This window comes from Rhipicephalus microplus, chromosome 7, assembly GCF_043290135.1.
Source record: "Rhipicephalus microplus isolate Deutch F79 chromosome 7, USDA_Rmic, whole genome shotgun sequence".
Taxonomy (NCBI): Eukaryota; Metazoa; Arthropoda; class Arachnida; order Ixodida; family Ixodidae; genus Rhipicephalus; species Rhipicephalus microplus.
Window position 1 is genome coordinate 29,130,752 of NC_134706.1, and position 26,227 is coordinate 29,156,978.

Sequence of the window (26,227 nt, forward strand, 5' to 3'; positions counted from 1 at the left end):
CGTACAGAGACAGAAAAAAAAGGACACTGAGGAGTTTCCCTTTAAGTTTTATTACAAAAAAAAAAAAACTGTTCGGCGGTTTCCACACTCTTCACAAACAACACACCTTCCGGGCACTCGCAGCACTTTTGTACAATGACAAAGGCATCCGTCGTCCTTCAGTCCACCAGTCCGTCTATCAAGTCCAACGTCACACCGTCGCAACAATTTGAAACAGCACTCGTATCGAAAAGAGAGAGAAAGAAAAAAAAATGAACACAGAAGACAGACACAGTGAATGCGTTTTTGGAAAAAGTATAAAACACTCTCTTCCTCCGTTTCGTCTCTCCTTTCTTTTCTTTAATTTAGCCGTCTGAAATTTGTAAATCGTCTAACTAGTGTGAACGCGGCCGCGGCCCCGGCAAGTTGAAAAGAACGTTGGCTCGTGAACTATTTACAAGGCCTTCCGCGAAGGCTAGAGTGGACGTGGAGGCGTCGTCGTCGAAGCACCCCGAAAACCGCAAAAAGTGCGGCGAGACGCGACAAAACGATGCGCAATAAACAAAGAGAATAATTAGCTTGTCTCGTTGACAGTGGGCACTCGTTCTGAAGGTACAGTCACGAGCGAAACAAAGAGGAACACTAAATTTGTGTTTAATCAACAATCATTTCAAATTTACCGATATGATCGAGGCGTACTGAATAACAAGAAAGCTTTCCATTTGAGCAAACTGTTATGAACACGTTTTTTATGCTTGTCCAACTGTGTTTAGCTTCTAGGACCTTTCAAAGGCAACCTCAGCGTTCCCTGTCTCACTGCTCACGACTGTAGGTCATGGCGAACCGGTCGAGCGGCCACTGGTCGACCCTACGGGTATTTTGCATATCGGGCACGACGTGCGAATGCATGGAATACGAGCAAACAGAGGCGACGATTCACGACGACGGCCACTGAAAGATTTGCTCGTGTTTGCAGGTTTGAAAAAAAAATGTGGTGTAAGCCACTACTGGTGACGAGAAGTCGCCTTCACCGTCTTGTCTCTTGGTGAAAAGAAGCGTTCGCGTTAGTCACAGAAGTGACAGCATAAAGAAGAGAACTTCAACGTTGACTGCAACGAAATTCTTGCTATGACCTCGTCAATTTCGAATGTCTGTCACAGGTGAACACTTGTGATCCAAGGCGCTCTTCGACCTGAGAACTCTACAGTAGTGCTTGGAGAGATAAAAGGACAAGTGGCAATTGGAGACAATAACGCACGTCACAAAAGAAGGTGCATAATCGTGCTCATCTTGATGACACAACCGGACACAAATATTGCTCTGTATCTCAACTATCAGAAACAATGCTTTTTTAATGCAGTCCTGTTCTATTCCGGACGTCCTTTAAGAAAGGATTCCAAGGGAATTTTACGAACTCACTCCTACTGCAGTGCCACATTGCTCGAGACATGGCAACTAGCAACAGTTACTGCAGATTACCTGCTAGCTAAACTGAAGTGGTTGAATATATGCCATCAAAAAAAGAGGCGAGAATGATCGCTCAAAAATATTTTAATGAAGTAGTTTTTAGTGGCAGGCCTAACATCTATTTTAAAATTCTGTTTTGAGAGATTCCAGTATGAAACATCGTTCTTGAAGAAATTAAAATTTTGAAGAATCGGACATCTTGGAAGGCTTCATCCCCGAGACGTAGAGCTTGATGCGCATCATTCAATCATGATGGTCACTATATTTAATTCTTAATGCTGTTTACCACGACTTTGCAGGAAAAAACTGAAGCACGAACAGTGCGGGCTCTGCAAGTTAGTGCAACACCTGGATTTATTCTAAATATCTTCTTTATAGTTAAGAATTTGACGGTGTTCTTAAATGCACCCACAGGAATACTTGGAAAGTCCTAAATACTTCCAAGCTCTGCAAGGGTGAAGCGTTTGCTGAACAAAAATTGCGGCGATGCGGCCAGCATCGAAATTGCCGTTCCCACATTCTCTGTAAGACTTTGCTGCATAGATAGTGCCAACATTGTGCACCAAATATTTTCGTCTCGCTAAAGACACAAGAAATGCTTCGATGTGAAGGTGACTATGCCAAGAAAGGCAACTTCGAAGTTTGTCGGAAGGGTCAGCACACAGTTAACACTTGGAAACTCATCAAGAAAAACTAATGCATCGGTGTATCATTGCGCATCATCGGATGCCAGCATGTCATTGCATTCTAGAACACTATATGCCGATGCACTACCAAATGGCATTGTTGAAGGCCAGAACACAAGCGAATGCCAATGCATCAGTGATTGCTCAGCAAGTGCCACCCAATGGAATTAATAGCACATCATGCGAATGCCAACACAAATGATAATGCGTGAATGAATGCCCCTGCACCACTAAATGGCACCAGTGAATTACATCAACAAACGCCAATGCATCACAGAACGCTGGTCCATCAGCAAATGCTAGTGCACAGCTGTTTTGAAGAAAGAAAAGACAGGAACAAACATACACATTTGCTTCGTACTAAAAAAGTTGCGCAAAGGGCCAGCCCAGCTTTTCTATTAGCATGTATGCAACTGTAAAGCGCGGTGAATATGCGCACTATGCAAAGACGTCCGCACGCAACTTGTAACATGGCAACTTACTACATTGACTTAATGCCAACACATTTTTCTTGAATTAGGAAAGTCACCTGGAAAAATATTGTTGAAGAATAATCGTCTTGTAGATGGCATGATTCGATGTGCTCGTGTCATGGGAGGAGCTACGCATGCATTGTCATGCTAGACAGCATAGAGGTCGTTTTCCATGCGATCGAAGTCGCGAATTCCAAGTCGCCCATAAAATACAAGGTGCTTGAAATGTAGTCGTAACAGAGTTACACCCTCATATAGATCTCACACAGCCCACAATGACCCAAAGGCCATTTGCCGCAAATGACCTTTACCAAAAAGGCCATATGTGTGCACTCACGTTAAGAAGATAACCTTAGCCAGCCCCAGGTCACGCTGGTGCTAGCAGTTACGACGATACCGAAAACGAACATTTCTATAACACCACATTTCTTTTGACATCCAAGACTTGGGGCCTTCGCTCATCTAACATGCCCAGCTTGGCCCACCATTATTCAATCTACCTGTACCATTATGTTGCAAGATGCAACTTGCATGAGTAGTGGACATGTTTCACTTCTCAATGACATGTCGCGCAGGCACCACATGCCATTTTGCCAGCAAGCTTCCATCATGGACAGGCAAACATTTACACAACTTAAAAGAATAAGCTTATCAAATTTGTCACAAGCATCGTTAGTCATTATGCAAGCAATGTTCTGCCGTGCCCTAAATGCCGGCTCAAATTCAATGTTCTGAAGACGCAGATGCAGGGATAGTTTTTGCAAACTGCTGAATCGACTCTAAATGCGTGTGCATGGGCAAAAAAATAGTTGGACGCTATCAGAGCGAAACATGCTCAGGAAACCAAACGACAAAGCACGTTGCAGAGCTGCTACCGTAGCAGAAACTCGCGAGACGTTTGGAGAATAACTTATTAGCTAACAGCTGGTGTCCTCGGCTAGTTGTCAAAAATGTACGCCATACTAATCTGAAACGTTGTTCTTACAATAAAAGCAGTTGAAGAAAGTCAGTGACAGTTGTCTGCTACGACGTCATGAAAGTGTTCACAAGAACACAATTTTTGCTCGTACGTTTTGTTAAATGAGGTGACAATGGCAAGAACATCGCCATTAAGGCAGCAGTGGTGGTGGCGCGAAGGGAGAACTTAAGCTTACACCTAAGCCTCTCGTAGCCGCCTGCAGAAAATTATTTATCAGCCTCTAAAACAGCTTCTGTGCTTCGGAACAGTTTCCATGGGAACAAGGTCTACAGGAAGTGACGTATAACTGAGGCCGCTGCTACTGTTCAGATAACCGCCTAAACATTTCCACGAGTTGGTGCATCGAACGAAAATCCATTTAAGTCTCCCGTCTATGAGGAAATGTTTCTAAGCAGTCCACTGGTCCTGTTAAGAGCCTCAACGGGACTGCCAGCACAGTGGACATTCAACGGGGAGCTAAGTTTGGACAAAGCACATCGTTGTTCAGCTCAACTTTTAAATGTTTCCACCAAGCAAAAGCAGGCATAAGTATTACAAATGGAGCGGTAACGATTCTCGCTCCTACGGACAAAGAAGAAAACGTTTCGAAACACTTATTTTAAGAGTCCTAGAGAAACGGTTCGCAGGTCCACGATCGCAGTTGTCAGTAGGCACTGTACACTCCAGTTCGCACCTCGGCACAAACACCCGTTGAAGAAGGAGCGGAGAGCTTGCAAGACGTCGGGGGTTGGAGAGGTGACGTCCCTCCGCGATTGCCACTCTAGACGAGGAAAGCAGGCACGAGCCAACGAACAGCCAGAGAGATAGCCGGCTAAAGCCATCACTAAGATGCGTCGTCGGCTTGGTTGTAGGTGGCTTTGCGCACTTCCTCGATCGCCTTGCACCAAGCCAGGGCGTAGCCTTCGGGGTCCTCCAAATAGTAGGTTCGGTTGGGCTGCAAAAGGTCCACCACACAGGATGGTTACAAACTCTCCGAGTTGCAAACTTTTTGCAACTCAAAAGTGGTAGCTTTAAGTATTGTCAAAATACTTAAATCTTGAGGTCACTTTAGGCAATGCTAAGGAGAGAACAGGAAAAAAGTTTGTGCTCTATGAGACACCAACTGCTTTGCTGTCTTCATATTTTAAAGAGTTTTCTCTTTGAAGTGGTTATTCGTTTATTAATGTTAATATTAAGTACTTCTCTAAAAGTGCATCTAAATGCTGTAGAGAAAAAAAAAAAGAACATACAGAGTTAAATTACTTTGCTGACGTTTACTAGTAATTAATGTCTTCTTCCTCTCTACAATGGAAATATGATGGGGTACTTGCTTATAATTAACAATCAAGAACAAAACATGCACAAGAATGCTGGCAGAAATTTTCCAGCGTTCAGAAAACTCTGAAAGTTTTAATAGTTCTGACTTCATACTACTGAAACGGCGCCACAACTTAAGACATACACACGAAAAAAAGGAAACGCGAAACACAAGTGCCATTTCCGCAATCTGAGACATGTGCATTCATCTTGCATTAGGGCACCGCATCAGTAGCATGAATTCATACCAACTTGCCCAGTTGCCGGCCCTTCTAATTGTTCTGACAAGTGACGAACGCTTTTTCATTGGGCCTACAATCTACACTCCTCCAAAACAGTTTAGGCACAGTTCCCGAAGACAACTTGTCCTTGCCAAGCTGTAGTTGGCAAGTGTAAATAAACGCTAGCATCAGCCCCAAAGGTCACCTTTCCCAAACATGGCAAACCTATGTGCTTCAAGCCAGACCACAAGTCCGATGAATGACTTGGTGCTCCTCCGACCATTATGGTAGCTTCTCCACCTCTCGCGATGATGTGAACGTCGCGTGTGTGTCATATCAGAGGGACAAAACCTGTCAACTTGTGGTCCACCAAATGACATGAGCTGGCCCGGTTAAAGGACACCCAGCACCAAATTTGGAAACTGGAGAGCCCTGCGAGTGGGGCCACTTCTGACCGGTTGCTAGTGACGAGCGTGGCTTCCCGTGGGTTCTTCATGTTTACACTCACCGAAGCTTGAGCACACATAGTCTCAGGCGCTGCCCCGCCGTGAAGCGCTAGCTTCTCATGGTATTTAGGCGGGAGTTTCAAACTGACGCTAGATTGTTGTAAATTAATGATGCTAGCGTTAATTCTATGATGTGCTAACATTATTTATATGATGCACTAGCATTAATTATACAGTGCACTAGCATTAATTATACAATACATAAAAGCATTTACAATTTAATTTCGACATCACCAGACGCAAAACTACATACAACTGTAAAAAGGTCGCACACGCAGCTTTTGCTGTCGGGGGTCCATTATGTATATAAGGGAGAGGAGACTTGCCCACTGCGTGCCCATGATCCTTTTCAGTAGCTTCCACTCGGTCCTCATCGCGCACAGGTCAATCAGACAAGGCAAATGGATGAGCCTCGATTTTGATTTGCTATCCTGGTTTCCCTCCCCCGTGGAAGCCTGCGCGGAGTCGGTGAGACAGGGTTATGCGGAGAAGCCACGGAAGTGTGGCTGCTGGGTCCGGGAATCGAACTCGTAGCCTCGGCTCATCACCGCACTGCGGTGGCCCCTGCGCTGCTGTAGCAGGTGCTTTACGAATCGTAGGGTTGCCTAATGAGACGCTAGGGGAAAATCTGGCGTTAGTGTCTGCGAGAGCTGCAATGCATGGCACTTTATAGCCAGCATGGAAATGATGTATACATAATTTCCATGCTGGCTGTAAAGTGCCATGCTAGTACATAGATTTGATGACTTTCGTCAGTTTTGTCTGGCTCTGTTTTGTCTGCAGCCACTTTAGGTTCAGCAAACGTTTGACAGTTCCACCACACCTCGTTGACCTTTTATAGGCTACCCAAATCAGCTCACGAAGCTCAAAACGATCCGTTCTTTTTATGCGAAACGAACGCTAAAATACAGCGGTTAACAGAGCCACAAGCGCGTTTAAGCGGGGAGATGGTGTTGAAAAAAAAAACTTTTTTGTTTGTCGACCTAGAGCAATGAAATTTGGCATGCATATTCGTAAGCGTCTTGAATAGGGAAACGTGCAGTTGCAACGTGATACCTTAAGTAGTTCTAAGTTACATCATGCTAAATGGTTCGATTCATACGGTCTGCTCGTGGAAAGCCTAGCGAAGTGACAAAACATGCCGGGAAGCTGAAAATGGTGTTGAACTTTACTCAAAAAAAGACTATTGGGTATGACAATCTCAGAATTTTTTTATAACTTCTCCTTTTTTTTTATAGAAGCAATCATGGCTGCCTACACACATTGTCAGAAAAGGTGCCGCGTACAAGTCATGTTCTAAGAAAAAAAAAAAAAAAAACAGGGCAATAAGCAAGAAAGATTCTCAGACATTCAGGAATTGTTTTGGGATTCAGGAAAAAATAACTGCATCAAAATCAGTCTTGTCATTCCCGTGTTATACTTTCCACAAGCATTACACAACGCCCAAAACACACAACTGCGCGTGACCCGAAAAGTGATCTCTTAACACCTTTCGCTATAAAAAGCGCTGGAAAATAGACGAATGCATACAACGGCTTGTGGCTCGCTTTATATGCTTGAGATATAAGCAGAACGACTCAGTCACAAAAATGCTACAACTCTGTGATCTGGAGATACTCCACAAGCGCAGACATAAAAATAGATTAAAGTTTTTTTTTTTTTCAATTAATGGGAGGTCAGTTTAAAATTAACAGAAATGATTATGTACAATAACCTGGGACACCAAGCGAGAGGGCAAACCACACACGAGTACTGCAACCTTATTTTGCTCGAACAAAGGCGTACCGTTATACTTTTTTCCTGATGTCATTGAATAATGGAATGGGTGACCGAGTAACATAGCCAATGCGGGTGATGTTAATGAATTTGTGCGTTTACTTGATTTACACTTATGCGATTTATCGTAAAGATTATTGCTATTGTTATTTATTGCATTGCGAATCAGGGTGTGTGTTTTTCCTTAGGAATGCAGAGCTTTCACGGATTTCGTTATAGAGTCGCCGACCCGCTTTTCGGACTCCGAAAATTCCGACTTGTTGGATATTTCGGGCTTCAATAATGCACCGTTAGGGTTCCCATAGGGCTAATGCATTTTTTCGACTGATTTTTTGGCGAGTCCACCCCCAAAAGTTGCATATTTCGGACTGAATCGCTTGTTTTGAGCCACGCCACGAACCTGCAAGGACACCGCCATGCTGGATTTTTCGCTGGCTTGACTAAGCTTGGTGACTTAGTTTCAAAATGGCTTTCCTGCCTCTGAAATTAGAAAACGAACGTGATATTTCAAGTTTCGGAAACTGTGTCTTTTAGTCTTCGGTCCAGCACAGTGATCAGCACTATCTTCATCGCACCGTGGGGGGAGAAGGCGGAGTAAAGATTCTTTATTTTTCGCAGCAGTTGCAGCTTGCCAGCTCATAGGTGTTCTGTGACTTGTTCCAGTCACCATTAAACATGTGTTCTGTCGGTTCGTAACGAGATATTGCGTGTTTCGCGGCGGCTATCTGTGGCATCGAATTCTGTGTGCTCGAGCTCGACGCCATGGCTCCACCATCGGTACCATCGTGAACGCCAGGTGGTGCGAAAAAGGGTGGGAACTACACGACCATGACATTAGAGAAGAAAGCTACAATTATCAAGTTAATAGAGACTAGACAGTCACAGCTTGATGTCGCCAGAGAATGCCACCTATCGAAGCAAACGTATCCGGCTATGTCAAAAACCGAATGAAGATTTTGACAGCGTTTCAGAATTCATACAAGAGCCAGAAAAACGACAGCAAAGGTGTTCATCCAGCCCTTGAGGATGCTCTGCAGTTGTGGTTGAAAGGAGTGTTGACAAAAAACCTGCCCATGTAGGGAGATTTGTTGAAGGAAAAAGCCGACTCATTCGCACTCAAAATGGCTATTGAGGATTTTAAATTCCCTGATGGATGGCTTTGCGGCTTCAAAAAGAGGTATGGAATTCTGTTCAAGAAAGTAAGTGGTGAAAGCGGAGTGGTCGACCAGACTCCTCTGTCTGATTACCGTGTCATGAAGTTGAGATCCTTGCTTAAAGAATACGCTCCTTCAAACATCTTCAACTGCAATGAAACAGGACTGTCCTTTAAGATACTCCCGAACCGTACACTAGCATTTTCGGGAGAATCATGCTCCGGCGGGAAGCTTAGCAAGGAGCCCTTACAGTAATAGTAGGTGCCATTGCCACCGGTACAGAAAAACTGCCTCTTTCTGTAATCGAGAAGGAGAGAAATTATAAGTGTTCTAAGGTGGTGAAGACCCTCCCCGTGGACTACGACAGTAACTCCAAGGCGTGCATCACGCAGTCTTTATTTGAAAAATATGTACGCAAACTTGACCACAAGTTTGTGCGGGAAGGAAGGAAAGTCATATTTTTTTGTTGACAACTGTGGCGTGCCCGGTAGCGTGCCGAACTTTGAGGCCATTAGGCTTAAATTTTTGGTTGCCTAACACCACAAGCGTGCTCCAGCCAATTAATCAAGACGTCATCCGAAACATCAAGGCACACTACCATGCCCGCCTGCTCTGCCGCACCGTCTTGTGCCTTGACAATGGGAAGGCCTACAAGGTCGACATTCTGGCCACCATCCATATGTTGGCCGAAGCTTGGAAGGCGGTGAAAGCAGACACCATTGCACATTGCTTTAGGCATGCCGGGTTCGTTGCTGTCGAAGAGCCCAAGGCGGATGACCTGGGCGTAGGCGATCCGGGCGGCACCGATGGCGGGGAGGACCTAATAGGCGACCTGCGCAGTGGTGGAGTGGATGTGCCTGCCACGATGACATTTAAGGACTTCGCTCGTGCGGACGATGATATTATTTCTTGCGCGGAGCCCACAGACAAAGAAATTCTTCACCAAAATGTGCTGCAGCCGGAGAGCACATCGGATGATGACGACGATGATCGCCCGCAGCCGTCGGCGACGAAGATCGCCACCGCGATGACGCTTTTGTCGAGCATTTACGGTGACGATGTGACTTTGGTGCAAATATGGGTGAACCAAATGGCTTCCAAGCGTAGTATGAGGCAAGGCAGAATCATGGACTTTTTTAAGCCTGCCTGTTGATGGAAAATGGAGCTCGCGCTGCATCATGAAACACGCCGCGCGCTCGCCATCTCGGACCCATGCAAAGCGCAACCGCACTCACCGCGCCGACGCCGCGTTGTGCACCCGCAACATCTAATACAACGTTCGTGCGCTGCCATAGGACGCTGCGTTTTCGCAAGGCACGATCAGCCGGTATGCTAGCTACACGGCTGGTTACCAACAGCATGTGCTCGAGCATTGGAACCGAGCGGCTGGACGCCACGTCGGCGTCGATCCATGCACTTTCATTACGGGACGAAACAAAAAGAGCTTCGGGCTACAAAAAAAGTTTGTCGGGCATTTCACACGTCAAAAACAACAAAGACGTCACCCAAAATTTTCGCTGTTACGACTCCCGTGGCTTTTTTTCTCCCGCATAATGAACCCTCCCCCTAAATTGGCATCAGCATTTCTGAAAAAAAGGTGGGTTCATTACGCGAGTAAATACGGTATAGTTCAAATGCACTTATTATTATCATTTAGCAGTGTCCACAAACATAAGACTATATGTTAACGTTCGTACATAAACGCTTACTTATGGAAAGTTAAACCAGTGCTAAAGCATGCACTCGAGTAACACGGTAACTTTAAAAAGTATATCTAAAAACTGAAAACTTCCCATGATCTCAAAAAACAATGTTATTATATTTGTGAGTTTCTGGGAAAACTGGAGAAATGAGTTCAGGTTTCCCTCAAGTAAACTAAAAGGAAAAGGCCAAGTAAAAAGCACGCACGCTCACCGTGTGTACGAAGAAAGTCTTGAAGTTCTTGGGCTCAGGCCTCAGCTCGGCGGACCAGGGTATCTCTCCTTTCAACACCATTGCTTGGGGGTCCACATAGTAGAGATGGGGCCCCGTCGTCAGCAGCAGCATCCGTCGGCGTGCAAACAGGCCCTGCTCGTCGGACGTTTATGGATCTAGATTACGACGTGTCACACGGCCCCAACAGCGTCCAGTAACGCACAAAACTCAACAGGGGACCCTTAAAGGGACACTAAAGAGAAACAATGACTTGATTTAGATTGGCAAAACGAACTCTGAGAACTCTAATGCTACGAGTTTCACTGTCATAAGTTCATTATTAGCGAAGAAAATGAAGGACGAACTTTCATTTTCAAAATATTGCACCGCAATATCCACGTGCAACGTCAAAAATTTTAAAATGTGTTTCTAGTGTTTTCGCGACACTGGCTCAATAAAATTTTCCGAAACATCGAATGCTAGGCTTAAGGCATCCATGGATAGCAATGTACTTCATTTTATCAACTAAAGCTACATAGGACGGAGTAGACCCCTTCAAAATATGACGTCGCGACATTTGGTGCGGGAATCTCAAAATGGTGTCTCTACCCCCATTATCTTTTCGCATATTTTCCAGCGTTGCCTCGCGGTAAGAGTGGCATTTTCGGAATTGTGAAATAGTGCTTTACTATTAAGCGAAAAATCGTTTTGCTCTTCGGTGTCACTTTAACTGCACTTTCCATAGTCGTTACTGAAAAGCTGCCGCGCTACTACTTTTGACCAGCTTAGGCACTATTTGCACAATTGTGCACACCACTCCACCAGGGGCTAACTAAGAGCTAGATACACATAAAGCTTTGGATGAAATGAGCCTCGTGCATAGTAAAATTGTCTTCATTTAACTTGATCTTGCAGTGTTCAGTTGCGTCTGATCACTTTGCTAATGGCACTAGATGTTTGACAAGTTGTTTGACATACCGCTTGGCGTGAGCCCCCTTCATGTCTAAAGTATCATTTTTCTTGGCTCAGAAATGCACATAACTAAAAACAGATTTGCAGAAAAGCCAGAGATTACATTATATTGAAGTGAATAAAGAGCATACATGAGCTCAGAATAGTAATTATATTACAATTAAATTTGAAGTAATTACTGCAACACATAATTAATGTATGTCATTTTCGTGGCGACATTTTATCAAACGCCCTGAAATAAAGGTGCGTCAATTTGACGCATTTACACACAGTTCTTTGTGGGTCATGTCAAAAAGGGGTTAACAAGCGCAGCAGTAAAATACCAGAAGTATTGACGAACCACAAGTACCAAGTGCATGAAAGACTTTTTAAACGTATAAAGTGCGCCGAGAAGGGGCGTTCTTGCCTTGCGCTTGTCGACGAGACCTTGCTTGAGGATGAGGTTGCCCTGGACAAACTTGTGGTACGGGTTGGACTCGGCTTGCTTCTGGAGCCGCCGGTGGTGCTCCTCGGGGCCAAAGTCTAGAATGTGCAGCTGTGTCCGGGAAATGCGCTGCTGCGGTCGTTGTTGTTGTTGCTGTGGCTGCAGCTGCTGCTGGGGTGGCTGGGGAGTGGCCGAAACCGGCGGAGACGCGGGTGCGTCGTCATCGAACGCGAGCCCCAAAAGACGCGTCATCTGCTTGTCGTCCAGACCGGGCTCCAAGCCGTCCGGGACCTGAGCAAAACGCGATTAAAAAAGAAAGCTGAGAGCCTTTCCAAGAACACCGACAGGCCTGCGCAGCACAGTCGCAGGTAAAGATGGAAGAGTGGCCTTTAAGAGCATTTCTTTAAACACTGTTTGGATAACTGCTACAAGCACACTTGCAGGGTAAGCCAGGTGTGCACTATGTGGACGTTGCTGGCCCCAACTCCAAGAGTGGAACACAGTGGCTGCCATTCACGAAAACACACAGGTGGATGGGTTAACCTTCAGGGCGTATTCTGTAACACAGGCCGAGGAGATCGCCATTGCCTTTGCGGCCTTTCACAGTAATTCCCGGTATATTATCAGGGATTCGCACCGAGCAAGTCGTGATTGTATAGCCTGGTACATACCACCGTTAGCCGAGACAATACCGCACAACTGCAAAAGAGACACGAACTCTCATCCGAAATGCATTATACGGATAGCAGGCCATCATGAATTGCAGGGAGATTAGGCTGCCCGAGCGCTCACTTCTGGCCTGCCTTCGTAAATGCCGATGGAGACCGACCCTCTCCGCCGATATAAGGAAATTATTATTATCCGGAAAGTCATTGCCGCTACCTTGCCGCTACCTACCTTGCTACTACCTGCTTTTTTCAACCCCCTGCAAGGGGATTTAAGAAAGCAGAGGAGTGTATTTCGTTTTGCATCCAGACTAATACACTGCTATGTCTTGCCATAGTAAAGAATTTCGACCCTACGGTCACAGGTGAGTGCCAGCATTGTGGGGAGGTGGCAGACACCTACCACATGGTGTGGGCCTGCCACATGGTGTGGGCCTGCCAAGATAATGTACCCATTACTCCTAATCCAAACCCTAGGCGAGAGGACTGAGAGGCGGCCCTGCTTGGCTGCTCAGACCTTCAGGCCGAGCGGGCCTTGGTCCAGAGAGCCAGGACGGAGGCTTCAACCAGTGGAGGCCCAGAATAGAGACTTCACCTAGTCTGTAGAAACCTCTGATGGTGTCTTGCACCTCTATTTTTATAAATAAATGTTTTCCACCACCACCACCACTATGCCATAAATCATCATAATTTTGGTGTAGTAGAGAAATGTCCACTGTGCCAGTGTTCTTCATTCTTCAGAGAACTGTGGTACCTGCTACACAGTTGCAAGGATTTACATACGTGCATGACGTTGACGCTGTGGCTGACTACAATGAAAACTTATGCCCGAGGCTTTTGTAACGAGTTGGAGCATTGGACGACACACGCTTGTTATGCAATTAGTATTGTGAGACGCCTGGTTGTCGCTTTGCAGTTCTAGAATGCTTTATTACAGATAATAACGTGACTGCTCTGACATGAAGCCAGCCTAAGGTCAGTTTGCAACGGAGTTTCAGGCACTCGCGTAGCTCTGAGTAGACTACTGCGCTGTCCCGCACAGGGCCTGGGTTCGAATTCCATTCTGTCCCCCGAATTTTTTTCATTTATTTAGGTTTTTTTCGTATTTCGAGCCACGGCGGTTACGGATACCGGCGGTGGCCAACAACTACAGCATCAAAAACAACCCTTGATGTGATCTCGTAACAGCTTTCGCTGTAAAAAGCCGGCGGAGCTATGACTATATTGAGTCTGACAGAGTCGAAACCGACCACATCAAACTGTTGAAATTAAACTACTTCCAAACACATCAATGTTTCGAAAAGATTTTAAGGAGAACTTTCTCGTACTTACTCTATTGCTCCCTCACGATACAACCCCCCCCCCCCACTTATTGTGAGAAGACCCTTGGTAAGCGAGAAAATACACGAAAAGCAAATGTGGGTGACAACGCCACCTTGAAATTTCGGCACCATAAGCTGTGACATCATAGATCTTGACGGGGTTTACTAGGGCCTAACTTGGTTCTTAATTGCTAAAAATAGAACATACTGTCTTCTGAAAAAGATGGAGACTTGACGTACATAGTTTCAGAAAATTTTGTCGAGCAAATTCAGCTGAAATAAAAAAAATCCTGAAACCCGTGACGTCAAAATCCGATATTTGTGCAGGAAATTTACGTGAAACTTTTGACAACGAATTTTTCGCCTACAACTAGACTTATGGTGTTGTAATTAGTGGGACTAGAGTTTTCAGAGAATAAATTATCAGTCAAAACTAACTTAATGTTTCCCTTTAATGCCCCTCAACAATACATGAGAAAATACACCACTACATTAAACAAGGTACAGTTAAACCTGCTTATAACGAACCTCCATATATCGAATTCCTCGATATAATGAAGTTTTTTCATTCCCCACCGTCGGTCCATATAACCACATGTGTTTGCGACCTCTATGTAAGAAAGTAACAGGTGGAAACAACCTTGATATAACGAATTTTCCCCACGGACAATCGAGGAATTTCGTTCCGCATTTCGGTACGAGCATGCATCTTCCGCGGCTGCCCCGCCGCTGACAAAGCGGGAAGCGGCGGCAGTGGGCACGTGGGCCCCATCCGGCGAGCCTGCACCTCACGAACAGGTTTTCCCGACGTTCTTGCTGCCGCGCTCGCATGCGCGGGTGTGCCCCCCCCCCACTCAAAACCAATAAAAAAAAAGAACTACTTGCGCGCGATGGCAGTGCCGCACCTTTAGTTAGCGTCACATATATGGGACGGCGCTGCATATGGAGGGCACTTTACCAATTAGTTTTCCACGGTATCTGTGTCCGTGTTGTTCAGCCTTCGTTTTGACGCCGTGCGCGCGTGCTTAGTTTCACTGTGTGCGCATGGTGTGGCCCCCGATGACGTTCAGCTTTGCTTTTTTTTTTCATTGCGATAGCAATGATGTATATGGAGTGTCTCGGCTGGTTTTTTGCCTCCTCCGCTGTCATTCACATATCTATATGTATGAAAACTCAAGAAAGAAAAAAAAAAAGCCTTTGTCACGATGCGCCGACGTGCGCTTATCTCCCACATGTACTTTGCCCCGCGAATGGAGGTAGGGGTTAGATGCTTGTGCGGGCGCGCTTATCCTTCGGCAGGTAGAATTACATCCCTTCGACTTTGACCGGGGAGCGATTGAGTTTAGTTGCCGGGCGCACGAAGATCACTTTGCTCGCTGGGCAGGCGCCGTTTGCGAAAAGAGTGCGCTTTTCAAACACAGCAAAGTAACAACTGGGGCACATTGTTGGTTCACACTCATATCTGTACCTGTGATTACATTTCGTGCCCCGTTTTCGTTTAAACAGCGTGTTAAGTGTCGAGCGGTAAACGTTGTTAGTTCCATCTCGTCCTGTGTATGTTGTTTTTTTGCGCCGTTTGTGCATGAGCAACGCACTGCACGTTTCGATCTGCTTGCCATTCTCAGCGTTACATTCCAAGAATTGTTGTTATCGCATTCATTGCTCCGCCCCTGCGGCAAAACTCTGACTTTCTTTAATTTCGGACAACCGTGTCCTCACCAACGAGGGGACGTCAGAATAGGCGCTGATGGAAACTCTCCGAGACCACGGTGATGACGGATCTTCAGTGGTCGACTCGTCAGGCGCTTTCGCTTCGCGCCACCTCGTGAGTTCGCGGGCTGGTAGTTTTCCCAATTTGCCGATTAGTTCTGGCAACAACACGACGGTGTGTTGAATGCAATGCAATGAATGCGACAGCGAAAAATTGTGATGTTACAAGTAAAGCTGGCAGCCAACTCTTTACTCTTTTGGATCCGATATCGCGGAACTCGTACAAAACGCTGGTGCGAGCAAGTACGGCAGCTCCAGGGAGAAGTGCTCTTTTCACACAGTCCCTTGGCGTAGAAACGGCACTGATACTCGCCGAGACAGCAAGCGCGCCAGCGATCGAGACCGTACTTGAAATCGTTCAGTAATTCTACTCAAGCAATCCCCCCCCCCCCTCCCTCCCTGCGTTGTTTGACACTCTTTTAAGACGGGTGGTTTACTTTCTGTATGAACATTCGAGGCAGTTATAACACATGAGAGATGTTATGCAATTTCCAAGCGATAGGGATGGACCGACTCATTTTACCTCTGCTTCAGCAGCGCTTGCACGCTTTTACCCGCTCGTGAAAGTTGGGATGCGCGGGGACATGTTATCAATTTGCACTTGTTACGGAACATGGCGGCGACGGCGAAAACCCGCAGAGAGTGTCTTTATAATTGCTCTCGCGATAATAATGCAGTTTTTTACTGTAAAATAAGTGTTCTGGATTGGCTCTGCCTTCAGTCCACCTTTTGTTTAATTTGCGCTTTTATTTTGCCTATTTTCGTACCAAGCCTGCATATCAGGAAATCCTCTTTATAAAGTATTTTTTCGGGAATTTATCGATTTCGTTATGTCCAGGTTTAACTGTGTTGCTGGAACACTTGATATATTGAACATTACGTAGCTTGACACACCCCACGATTCACAGGGCTGGGCAGCTGATACAAGGGTCATAATCATCATCATCATCAGCCTGTCTACGTCCACTGCAGGACAAAGGCCTCTCCCATGTTCCGCCAGTTAACCCGGTCCTGTGCTTGCTGTTGCCAATTTATACCCGCAAACTTCTTAACCTCATCTGCCCACCTAACCTTCTGTCTCCCCCTACCCCGCTTCCCTTCTCTGGGAATCCAGTTGGTGACCCTTAATGACCAGCGGTTATCCTGTCTACGTGCTACATGCCCGGCCCATGTCCATTTCCTCTTCATTATTGCAGCTATGATATCCTTAACTCCCGTTTGTCCCCTAATCCACTCTGCTCTCTTCTTGTCTCTTAAGGTTACACCTACCATTTTTCTTTCCATTGCTCGCTGCGTCGTCCTCAATTTAAGTTGAACCCTCTTTGTGAGTCTCCAGGTTTCTGCTCCGTAGCTAAGTACCGGCAAGATACAGCTGTTATATACCTTCCTCTTGAGGGACAGTGGCAATCTACTTGTCATAATTTGAGAGTGCCTGCCGAAAGTGCTCCACCCCATTCTTATTCTTCTAGTTACTTCAATCTCGTGGTTAGGCTCTGCGGTTATTACCTGCCCTAAGTAGACATAGTCTTTTACAACTTCAAGTGCACTATTACCTATCGCAAAGCGCTGCTCCTTTCCGAGGTTGTTGTACATTACTTTCGTTTTCTGCAGATTAATTTTAAGACCCACCTTTCTGCTCTCCTTGTCTAACTCCGTAATCATGAGTTGCAATTCGTCCCCTGAGTTACTCAGCAATGCAATGTCATCGGCGAAGCGCAGGTTACTGAGGTACTCTCCATTAACTCTTATCCCTAACTGTTCCCATTCTAGGCTTCTGAAAACGTCCTGTAAGCACGCAGTGAATAGCATTGGGGAGATTGTGTCCCCCTGCCTTACACCCTTCTTTATTGGTATTCTGTTGCTTTCTTTATGAAGCACTATGGTAGCAGTTGATCCCCTGTAGATTTCTTCCAGAATGTTTATATATATTTCATCTACGCCCCGATTCCGCAGTGTCTGCATGACGGCTGATATTTCTACTGAATCAAACGCCTTCTCGTAATTTATGAAGGCTATGTATAGTGGTTGATTATACTCTGAGCATTTCTCTATTACCTGATTGATAGTATGAATGTGGTCAATTGTTGAGTAGCCTGTTCTAAATCCTGCTTGTTCCTTTGGTTGATTGAATTCTAATGTTTTCTTCACTCTGCTAGCAATTACCTTTGTAAATAGCTTGTATACTACAGAGAGCAAGCTGATCGGCCTGTAATTCTTCAAGTCCTTGTCATCTCCTTTCTTATGTATTAAGATGAGTTAGCGTTCTTCCAAGACTCTGGTACTTTTCCCGTCAGGAGACACCTCGTAAATAGAGTGGCTAGTTTTTCTAACACAATCTGTCCTCCATCTTTCAGCAGATCCCGACCCTCACCAGCTACTACGGGTAACTGAGAGCTGTCCTCCAGCTTTCAGTTACCCGATCCTCACCAGCAGCTTTGCCTCTGTGCATGCTCTCCAAAGCTTTTCCGACTTCTTCTATCATCACCGGTGGTGTGTCGTCTGGGTTACTGCTAGTTCTTATAGTATTAAGGTCGTAGTTGTCTCGGCTACTGTATAGATCTCTGTAAAACTCCTCCGCTATTTTAACTATTTTATCCATATTGGTAGTTATTTTGCCTTCTTTGTCCCTTAGTGCATACATCCGCCTTTTGCCTATCCCAAGTTTCCTCTTCACTGTTTTGACGCTTCCTCCGTTTTTCAGAGCGTGCTCAACTCTCTCCATGTTATACCTTCTTACATCGCATACTTTACGTCTATTAATCAACTTCGAAAGCTCGGCCAGTTCTATTTTGTCTGTTGTACTTGACACTTTCATGATTTGACGCTTCTTAATTAGGTTCTTCGTTTCCTGGGAAAGCTTGCCGGTGTCCTGTCTAGCTACCCTGCCTCCAACTTCCACTGCACACTCCGTGATGATACTCGTCAGATTATCATTCATTGTATCTACGCTAAGGTTGGTTTCCTCGCTAAGAGCAGAGTACCTGTTCTGCAGTGACACTCTGAATTCCTGTACTTTCCCTCTCAGTGCTAGCTCATTGATTGGCTTCTTGCGTATCAGTTTCTGTCGCTCCTTCTTCAAGTCTAGGCGGATTCGAGCCCGTACCATTCTATGGTCACTGCATCTTACCTTGCCAACCACTTCCACATCCTGCACGACTCCTGGGTGTGCAGTCATTATAAAGTCTATTTCGGTCTTATTTACGCCATTAGGGCTCCTCCATGTCCACTTGCGATTTTCTCGTTTTCGGTAGAAGGTATTCAAAATACGCAGATTATTGCGTTCTGCGAATTCTACTAGTAGCTCTCCTCTGGCGTTTCTAGTGCCGATGCCATAATCTCCTACTGCCTGGTCTCCAGCCTGCTTCTTCCCTACCTTTGCATTAAAGTCGCCCATTACTATAGTATACTGTGTTTCACCTTACTCATTGCCGATTCCACGTCTTCATAGGGCTGAGTGAGGTTAGGAGAACAGATGAGGCCTATACTGTGCTACAGAATGGGCACGTCATTTGCTATCGGGGCTTGGCAGACAGAAGAGAACTGGGAGTAGGGTTCCCAATTCACAGAAACATAGCTGGCAACATAGAGGATTACTATAGCATTAATGAAAGGGTGGTAGGCATTGTAATTAAACTGAATAAAAGATACAAAATGAAGGTAGTACAGGCTTACGCGCCTACATCCAGCCATGATGACGCTTCAGTTGATACAAGGGTATTGTATGGCAATAGTATCTTAGAAATACCCTTAATAACAATAATATTAATATCTGGGCTTTAAAGGGCTACTGACTAAACATTCCGCAACCGAGATAGCCTGCACGGTCGATTCCCGTGAACATTCGTATATCTGCAATATATGAACAGTGAATATAGCTTGCAAGATATTTTGAATTATTTTAGAGTTTGCATGAGCCCTTGACTTCATCGCGCCATTGACATCCTTGAAGGGGACCCTGTGGGAACCCACTACTTCCCTTCTGTCACCACGCTGTAGTCAATAAAAGAAGTTATGATGATGTCATAGCCACCATTTTTCTTTTGTCGCGTTAGTTCCCACACTCTATACTTCGCAGCGACTGGTTGTGAGTGCGTGGCTGCTGACTCCACAAAAAAAAACTCGCGTTCGATCCCAGTCGCTGCATGGACATTATGATAGAGGTTACGTGATAGAGAACCGTGCGCGGCTCCATCTCGGTTTACATGCAATAACCCCACTTCATTGAAATTGCTTGTTACTTCTCATTGTGGCATCTCTGGTGGCCCGAGTCACCTCAAGTCGTTAAAACCCCACAAACCGCCCAACCCTACGTATGAAACGGAACACAGCCACATTGTCGAAGCATCGCGGGTTAGCGAGCTTACACAGTAGTGCGAGCGCAGCTCTTCGTTGCTCGATGTGCCCGGGAGGAACGGGAGCATCTTGGGCGGGTCCGTCTCGGGCAGCTTCTCCCACCGAACCTCGGCGAAGAACTCGTGCTGCTTGAGCACCGGGTAGCCGCCCCTGGTCGCCGCGCCCAGCCGCTGGTTGGGGTCCAGCACCTGCGCGAAATTCGCATCAAGTTTTGAGTTATCGTCACAAGTTAAGACTTGAGCAAAAAAGACTGCAGAAGGAGTCGGATGTAACTCGTGATGTTGTCATTATTGATTATTAGTCGTCCACAAACTGTAACTCTAACTGATTGATGAGAGTTTCTGATTGTCATTGCATTGATAGTCACTGATTACAGTTAAACCCCTTTATAAGAGGCATGCTCCAAGGCAGCAAATCTTGTCTTTTATATCAGATTTCTCTTACAACCGGTACCACGTATGCATTTTCTTATCAACCCGTATTTTACTGTAGACACACTGGCGTCTCTTACACCCACTTGTATCTTATACCAGTGTCTCTTCTAAAGGAGTTCGACTATAGTAAGTTTTATAAATCGTCAATGCCACTTATTGCAACGTAACCAACTGTTAATGTAGTGACAATCAATGAGTAATGATGTCATTCATCCGTGGCATTACCAATTGTCAATTATTGTTCACCCATAAACTGGTGCCTGTGATTGTCACTGACCGATAATGATAAATACCGCAAATGACCAATTGTTCATAATTACAATGTCAGATTATCACTGATTGGGTATCTTACTGAATATCAATTTATGATTGTCAACAGCCTGCTATTCAGTATCACTGGCTGTCCATATCACTGATTATCAATACACCGATTGTCACTGAATGATTGTCCAGAAATCGTCAGTTAATGCCAGTGGTTGCTGGTGTCATCAATTCTCAGTGTTACTGATTGTCAATGCATTGATTATCCATGAATTGTTAATCAATGTCAGTGATTCTTACTGGTGATGCCACTTCTTTGAGACAACACAGTACTGCGCATCCTCCAGGATCGGTGACATAGCAAGCTTTCTACACTTCATTTGCTTTTGTACTGTCTCTATGATTAGGCCGCTTCTGACCAAGTGACAATATGATGAGAGGACAACATGTGACATGTTATGTCGTCACACTACGATTTTGTTGCATCACTCATGATGACGCTGACCGTCAACTTTCAGATTTTATAAGGCGTCTAAATTAAAAAAGCACGCGATGATCATACGTCAGCATATATACACTTTAACCTCAATATAACAAACATGCAAAAAACTAAATATCGGCTATAACGAAGTAGATGAAGACTAGTCTAGCAATAGACCCAGTGTTACGAATATGCCTTTATAAGGAATTTTCGGATATAACGAATATATTTTATGTACATAAGATGCAACTTCCTTATAAAGAGGTTTGAGTGTATATATAAGCTATACATTTAATATGTATCACTTGCACTTCAATGTGCTAGGTGTTCTCACAGATAGCATTTCTAAAAACACTACCCATCTTCGACATGGGTAATGAATAAGTATGCAAAAACAAACAAACAAGGCATTGTTGGTACCTAGTATTCAGATACAGTTGAGCCTCACAGTAAGGAACACTGATACGGCGAATGGTCGGGTAGTAAGCTAAACACGAACTTTAACTGGCCGAGCTCATTTAAGTGGCACTTATCATTTTAACGCGATAGCGATAGAGAGCTCGTGTCGCAGAGATTCCGCCGTCGGCACCGTTGGGTGCGAGCGAAAAATCGTCCATGAGCGAAAAATCAAGAAAGAACCAAATAAAATAAACAATAAAACTTTCGGACCCAGTGAAGATCGAACCTGGGCCGTTTGTGTGGCACGCAGGTATCCTGCCACAAAGCTACCATGTTACTTGTAGCTGTTTCATAAATGCCATGTAGAGGAAGGAGTCTCCTTAAGGGGAGATGCTACTCGAAAAATGATTTTTTTTAATAAGAGTCTGAATTTAACACAAATTGGCATGCTAATAGAGTTTTTTCTCCTCTTTTCAAATATGTCATTTATTTTAATGTAGAATGCTTGGTTTTCTTTCTGCAGGTCAGATACTGCAAAATTATGGCCATTGTTATGCAACAATTCTGACCTATAAAAATTTGAGATAAAGCATGCAGATATAGCTTACTATGATCCTTTGGAACTGTGGAGTGCAAAAAACTATATAAATTTTGTGTGTAAAAAGGTGAAATACAATAATAAAATAGAAAAATTTACTATGGCTCTAGTTGCCAAGGGCTTTCAATGTTATGTAATTTTTGAAAAACAATCAAGCAGCACTGACAATCTGAATAGATACTTGCACTCTATGGGCCTTTATCATGCTATGTGCAAAATTTCATAGAGGTATGACAATTCTAAGTATACGAACTAGCGTGTATAAGAAGCACAAATCACACAAAACTGCAAAAGAAGAAAAACGCATTTGAAAGTTTGAAACCTTTTTTTTTTATCACAGATTTGTTAGAAATGCATAATCTTTGGCCATAATGTTCAACAGAACTTTGTAAAGCACTGCAAGTTACTAGAACTGTCCTGCAGCATAGATTGTGCCCTCACGGTCCTTGCGAGCACTCTCTTCTAGCCGTGCCCTTTTCACTCCACGACGACGGTGGGCCCTTGCTTCTGCTGTCAGACGCTCGGACATTCTCTTGATGCGCCTCGCATCGCGGGAATCACTGAAAGTAACTAGATCTCTAGATGGCAGTATGTTGAGCTCTTCCAGGATGTGCTCGAAAGTAGCATGACCCTTGTTGAACCACAGGATTGCCATAGCTGCGGCAGTCTCGACAACCGTTCGGGAGACAAACTTAGTCTTGGGGCAAAGTAGCCAAATTTTGCTGTTCAGGGATTCCGATGCGTTCTGGGTTTTCCCTTTGATGCATCGAGCAAGGAGCTTCTCATCCGTTAGCCGCTTATAAATGGGCAAAACAGCCAATCCCTGTGCTTTTGTCAGGAGAGGTGTGTGGCGTGGTGCAGGTTCACCAAGTGCTTCAGCGCGTTGATGTTTGCATCACGACTCTGTTCCTGCAGGGCAAAACTTGTGGCTGCCAGCATTGTCAGTAGAGCATGAGTGGAAGTACGAAGCCCATACTGCAGTGTACATATCCCGTACACTCCCCCTGTTGCTTGTTATGGCAATCTGATAGTATGTTTGGAGCTTCTGAATGGCTGGCTCTTTCATTTTCTGCCCTCATGGTAATGGCACATGCAGCTTCCGTAGCGCGGTGCTAAGTCTCTTGGCCACATGATTAGTGCAGTCTTCTTTTTCTATATTGACAGCACCATAGACTTTTGACTCTGCAACTGCACTATATGCTTTGCTGTCACCGTCACTCAAGAATGTCATGAAATGCAGTGGGGCGTCATAAGTCAATGTTCTCTGCCAAATGCGCATTGCAGCCTCTGTTTCCATGGCATGGGAGGAACAGTCTGCATTTTTTTCAGACTGGGCCATGGAATGCCTGTCACACTTCCTCGTCTGGGCCCATATCCTTGTGCCTACTGCATGTCAGGCAGTAATTTGATATGACCTCGAAGTCTAAGCAGAGGCCAGTATCTAAGGAGATAACTGCGCCAATCCCGTTGTGGCTTTTGTGGCCCCTCTTCTGCCAAGTGCCGTCGAACATAACAGCCACATCAGTTTGGCCTGCTACTTCTTTTGTCAACTCTCTGGATCGGCGCAAGTTTTCACTTACAGCTGCCATGGCAGCGGTGTGCACCTTCTTTGCTATCGAAAAAAATCTTCGATGGTGCATTGGCTTTGGGAGTCCAATAATGGAGCGAAATCTCGACAATTGCTCATGCCCAATGCCGACAGCGCGCGCAGCCACCAACGCCTTCACATTTACAGCGAAACTATCTCGGGAGCTCCCACTGTCGTACCGTTGGCTCACTCGGCTGCTGCCGTCCGCTGTAACACGCAGTGACGTATAGAAGCACGAAAGAACAGTCGCTGAGCATTCGCTGTTTTCACAATGAAGTTCGAGGAGCGACGAAAGTCCCTTGCGCTTTTCTGCCGGCTCCCGGAAGGCAAGTTTTTGAATACCGCAAGCAGGGCATGCCACACCTGCCACAAGTGCCGTCAGCAAGAGGGTATCGCACTAAACTGTCGTTGCACAAACCTCATCGCGCTGCCTTTCGTCTTTTTCGAAGAAAGTCGAGCTTCTTTTCCGAAGCACTGACGAAAGAAAGCGCAGCGTCAATCTCTTCATCGCAGCCACTGTCGCTCGCGCACTCGTCGATGCCGTTGTCAGGCCTAGCACACGTAGGCGCGTTCTCGTTCGTCGCCGTCGTTCGGAGCGCTTTACGCCGCTTTCCCTTGAACTTGTGCTTCGTTCGAAACTTCTCCGGTCTCACGTTGCACTTTTTCGGGCTTGTCATCGCGGAAATATGCGTAGATGGGCAGAAAAGCAGACGGACCAAATGCTGATGGCCGCCACCAACACAGCTGACAATGACTCGGTAGCCAATGGCGATGCGGCTTAGGGTGCCGCGCGTTTCAAACCGCTCAAACCACGTGATAAAAAGGCCTCGTTTTTTATTTTTTTGCCCACGTACGAAACTGGCGGTCGTCGGAGCTGTAAGAAGAAGGCCGGACGCAACTTTCCCAACCGATCGCGATGGCGGGCGGCCTGCGACGGGAAGCAGCGCGCAGTCAAAGATGGCCAATATCGGCGCAAATTCACGAAATTTTGAGCCACCGCGATGCCTTCATACACATTTTTTTGCATTTTGCCGTTCGAATTTAGTTTTGAAATTTTCACAGATGAAAGAAGAAGGTTTGAAGATTACAATGCAATAAAAATCAGAAATACGAGAAATTTCGCTAAAAACGCGATTTTTCGACTCGCATCTCCCCTTAACGCACTTCGCTCGACAGGTGTCACGACGAAAACGAGCCCATTGGGCGATTGGTAAGCGCATTTGGGAGGCCATCAAACTAAGTCGAAAAAGGCCGGGATAGTGCAGCCCCCACCGCTAAAAACACACAGGAACTTTCAAACAGCTTTGAAAATGGACAACTATGTCCACCTAGCGGAAAACATATGACTTTCCAGAGGCGTTGATCAAGCAAACAGCAAACGCTAGATAATGTGCTGCCATCTGTGAGGCATTGTGAGACTCTTTATGGCCTCTCCACAACCGCCTGGATCTGGCGTGACCTCTCGGATGGCAAGCGCACGGCATGTATCTTGGAGGCCATGAGACTCTTGCTTTAGATAAAAAACCTGTATGTACCATTCGCGCGCACGCGCGCCTGTGTGTGTGTATCTGCGTGCCACCTGTCAGACATTGTGAAAAACGTGTCTTGACTACAGCAGAGCCCTGTTCTGGCAGAGGGAAGTGGCCACACTACACAGTCACTGCATTACTATAGATACATCGCGCTTGCATGTGTGCATGTGTGTAACAACACATATTAATAAGTATGCACTTAGCGGTTAAAGGGCGCACTAGGGGCGGGATTTCACTATCGCGATCAACTCTGAAAGGCGAAGCTTAGGGTCCCGCATATCTTTATAACGAAACCGAATATGTGAGCGTTGCTGCAATATTGGCTGTAATATTTAGTTTGCCAGAGGCTCAAAACTGTAAAAGCAGCATAAAAAAATATTCAAAGACAATTCAAAACCACATTTTGTCAAGATGTGACAGTGACATTAAAAATTTAGTTAAATGTACTGTCAAATTCTTCTTCAAATAAATGCGAAACGCAGGCCTGTTTTCTCGAACAAGGTCTGTTCTGTTGTAATTTGACCAGCTCATGAAATGGCCTGCTTACTTCGAAATGCCGCAAGGGGGGAGGTATGGATTACCTCGTTTACAGTGGTTTCAATCCGAGAATTGTTAGTTTTTGTATATAAGATTATAGCGCGAGCCAGACTGCCAACTTGTTAGTGCCAATCTCTACCACTACCACAAACATTGGACCAACAGAGTTACGGTCCCTATGCAGCTTTGTCATATCAAGGTTTGACGATACACAACTGTAATCATCATTATTACATTTTATTGACGCGAGGGCATCTGAGGCCAAAGATCGCACAGCTATAATCGACGATATCTGGGTTTTAGTCATGCAAGAGCCACACTTGACAAAAAGCGTTATGAAAAATTATAAAAAAGTAACATTAACCCATGATTCACGATGATACGTGACAGATCTGAACTATCATAATGTTACATGGCTGTATACAAGCCTGAAATTTCGC

At 45.3% G+C, this 26,227-nt stretch overlaps 1 protein-coding gene across 1 annotated transcript in view; it reads right to left on the reverse strand.

Moving 5' to 3' along the window:
- Positions 1-34: 34 nt before the first annotated feature.
- LOC119180141 (Phosphoinositide-dependent kinase 1) overlaps positions 35-26,227 on the reverse strand; it is a 51,688-nt gene continuing 25,495 nt past the window's right edge. The window contains exons 10-13 of the mRNA XM_075868902.1: positions 19,969-20,145; positions 11,830-12,138; positions 10,452-10,604; positions 35-4,518 (exon numbers count right to left, since the gene is read on the reverse strand). Coding sequence (XP_075725017.1) covers positions 4,408-4,518; positions 10,452-10,604; positions 11,830-12,138; positions 19,969-20,145 — 750 coding nt within the window. The 3' untranslated portion in view covers positions 35-4,407. The remainder of the gene's footprint in view (positions 4,519-10,451; positions 10,605-11,829; positions 12,139-19,968; positions 20,146-26,227) is intronic.